The 2,189-nt window shown below is 45.8% G+C and overlaps 1 protein-coding gene across 1 annotated transcript; it reads left to right on the forward strand.

The window, feature by feature from the left end:
* Window positions 1-350: 350 nt before the first annotated feature.
* socs4 (suppressor of cytokine signaling 4) lies at window positions 351-2,189 on the forward strand. Its single transcript, XM_053510365.1, has 2 exons — window positions 351-453; window positions 998-2,189. The coding sequence occupies exon 2, from the start codon at window positions 1,023-1,025 to the stop codon at window positions 2,187-2,189; it is 1,167 nt and encodes a 388-aa protein (XP_053366340.1). The 5' UTR covers window positions 351-453; window positions 998-1,022.

Below are 2,189 nucleotides of genomic sequence, written 5' to 3' on the forward strand. Positions count from 1 at the left end.
CCGAACTGAGAGACGTCAGAGTATAAAAGCCAATAAATCTCAACCGTCAATGTCTCAGGCCCAGACTTGGTCCACACCTAAATCTATTATATATCATTTTAAATACAAGACTTGAACCAATCAAGATGGTAGACTGCAATTTTATCCTTTAGCTGTTAACTGCTAAACACTTTGTGTGTTACTTTAACTCAGTGTGTGTGTGTGTGTGTGTGTGTGTGTGCTGTTTCTCCTGTGCGCTCAGCGAAGGGTCGGTGTGTCTCAGAGGAAATGCTCCATGCGAGCTCTTTAAAGGCGAGAGACGAGCTCTCTTTGTGCTCATTACACACTCACTGCTCCGCTCACTGCTCACACACTCACACACTCACACGCAGAGCTGCTCAAAGCCATGGGACAAGTCACTGTCTAAGGACTGAATATTAACTTATAGTTTACACTCTGTTCTTGAGTTTAAAGGTAAGCTTTTTAAATTTTTATTCATTTTTTATATATGTATATATATATTTTTAATTTATTGTAATTTTATTTTTTCTTTTTCTTTCCACTCGTGTCGTAACTAAAGCTAGTGTACATTGTGTGTATAAACAATGCTCTAGAAATAAAAGTTATTATTATTGTTATTTGGAAAAGAAAACATCTGAGTCTAGTTTTTTGGGAGAAACAATAGAATGATTTTTATGTACATAATTAGTATTAAACATAATGACATAATGAGTTGCTTTAATGTGAATTTTTTCATTTTATTTTAAGAAACATGAATGTATGATAAAAGTTATTTTAAGTATATTATAGCAAATGTCTCTTGACTTGAGAAGGAAGCATATTCTTCATTTTTTAAATTGTATTTTTTAATTCTGAGTAATTGCGTTAAAAAGTCTTGTTCCACAATAATTGCTGTTATCTTTATTATAATTGTGTAAATTATATGTAGCTGACATCTTGACACCTCTAAAATCTGTTATATATATAATTTTACACTTCGTCCTCTAATCCTGTGCAGCACGTGAAAAGAAATCCCCCACATCATGTCAGAGAAGAAATCCAGACCCTCGGACACCCGTCCCAAAAACCTGCGCAGCTGGAGCGTGGACAGCTACATCCGCAGCGTTAAGAAGCGCTCGCGCGGCCAGCGCCACGACCCCCCTTCCAGAGGATTAGAGGACGGAGACACGCCAGATGAGCAAAACGTCCGCTCGACTTCCTGTCCCCAGAGACGGAGGGAGAGGAAGTGCAGCTGCACGGCTATCGGAGACGGAGACATAGACTCCGTGTGCAGAAAGGCTTTGTCTCGCCGTTCTCTCAGACAGAAGTTCCAGGATGCAATGGTCCAGTGTCTCCCCCTCCGTGGCCACCATCACCATCATCACCACCATCACCACCACCTCCATCATCACCAGAGCAGCCAGTCGCGCCCGTTCTCGGTGCTCCTGTGGTCCAAGCGCAAGATTCACGTCTCCGAGCTCATGGAGGACAAGTGCCCGTTCTCGCCCAAGTCCGAACTGGCGCAGTGTTGGCACCTTATCAAGAAACACGGCACGCATCAGAACGCATCGTTAGTCCTAGAGGATCAAAAAAGCAGACGGTTGTCCTCGTCCCCTTCGACTTTTATTTCCTGGGAGGAGGTCAGTTCTAATGGTGCTTCCAGCTTGACCGATTGGGACGCGTCCTTTATTCATGGAGAGTCCCAGTGTTGCACACACCCGGACTACATCTTAGTGCCTGATCTTCTTCAAATCAACAACAGCCCTTGTTACTGGGGCGTCCTAAACCGCTTTGAGGCCGAGCAGCTCCTAGAGGGCCAGCCTGAAGGCACCTTCCTGCTCCGGGACTCGGCCCAGGATGACTTCCTGTTCTCAGTGAGCTTTAGGCGCTACAGCCGCTCTCTGCACGCCCGCATCGAGCAGACTGGAAAGCGCTTCAGCTTCGACTGCCGGGACCCCTGCATGTACCGAGACGTGAGCGTCACCGGTCTGCTGAGGCACTACAGCGATCCAGCCACTTGCCTGTTCTTTGAGCCGCTCCTGTCTCGTCCCCTGCCCAGGAACTTCACTTTCTCCCTGCAGCATCTGTGCAGGGCATTAATCTGTAGCTGCACGACGTATCAGGGCATCGAGACTTTGCCTCTGCCTCACACACTCAGGGATTACCTTAGGCAATACCACTTCAAATGTGATGGGGCGTGTGATGTCTAG

This window comes from Clarias gariepinus, chromosome 13 (assembly GCF_024256425.1).
Source record: "Clarias gariepinus isolate MV-2021 ecotype Netherlands chromosome 13, CGAR_prim_01v2, whole genome shotgun sequence".
NCBI lineage: Eukaryota > Metazoa > Chordata > Actinopteri > Siluriformes > Clariidae > Clarias > Clarias gariepinus.

Bases quoted from the DNA above. Each gene is read 5' to 3' on its own strand.
- socs4 (XM_053510365.1), top strand. From the start codon at position 1,023: ATGTCAGAGAAGAAATCCAGACCCTCGGACACCCGTCCCAAAAACCTG.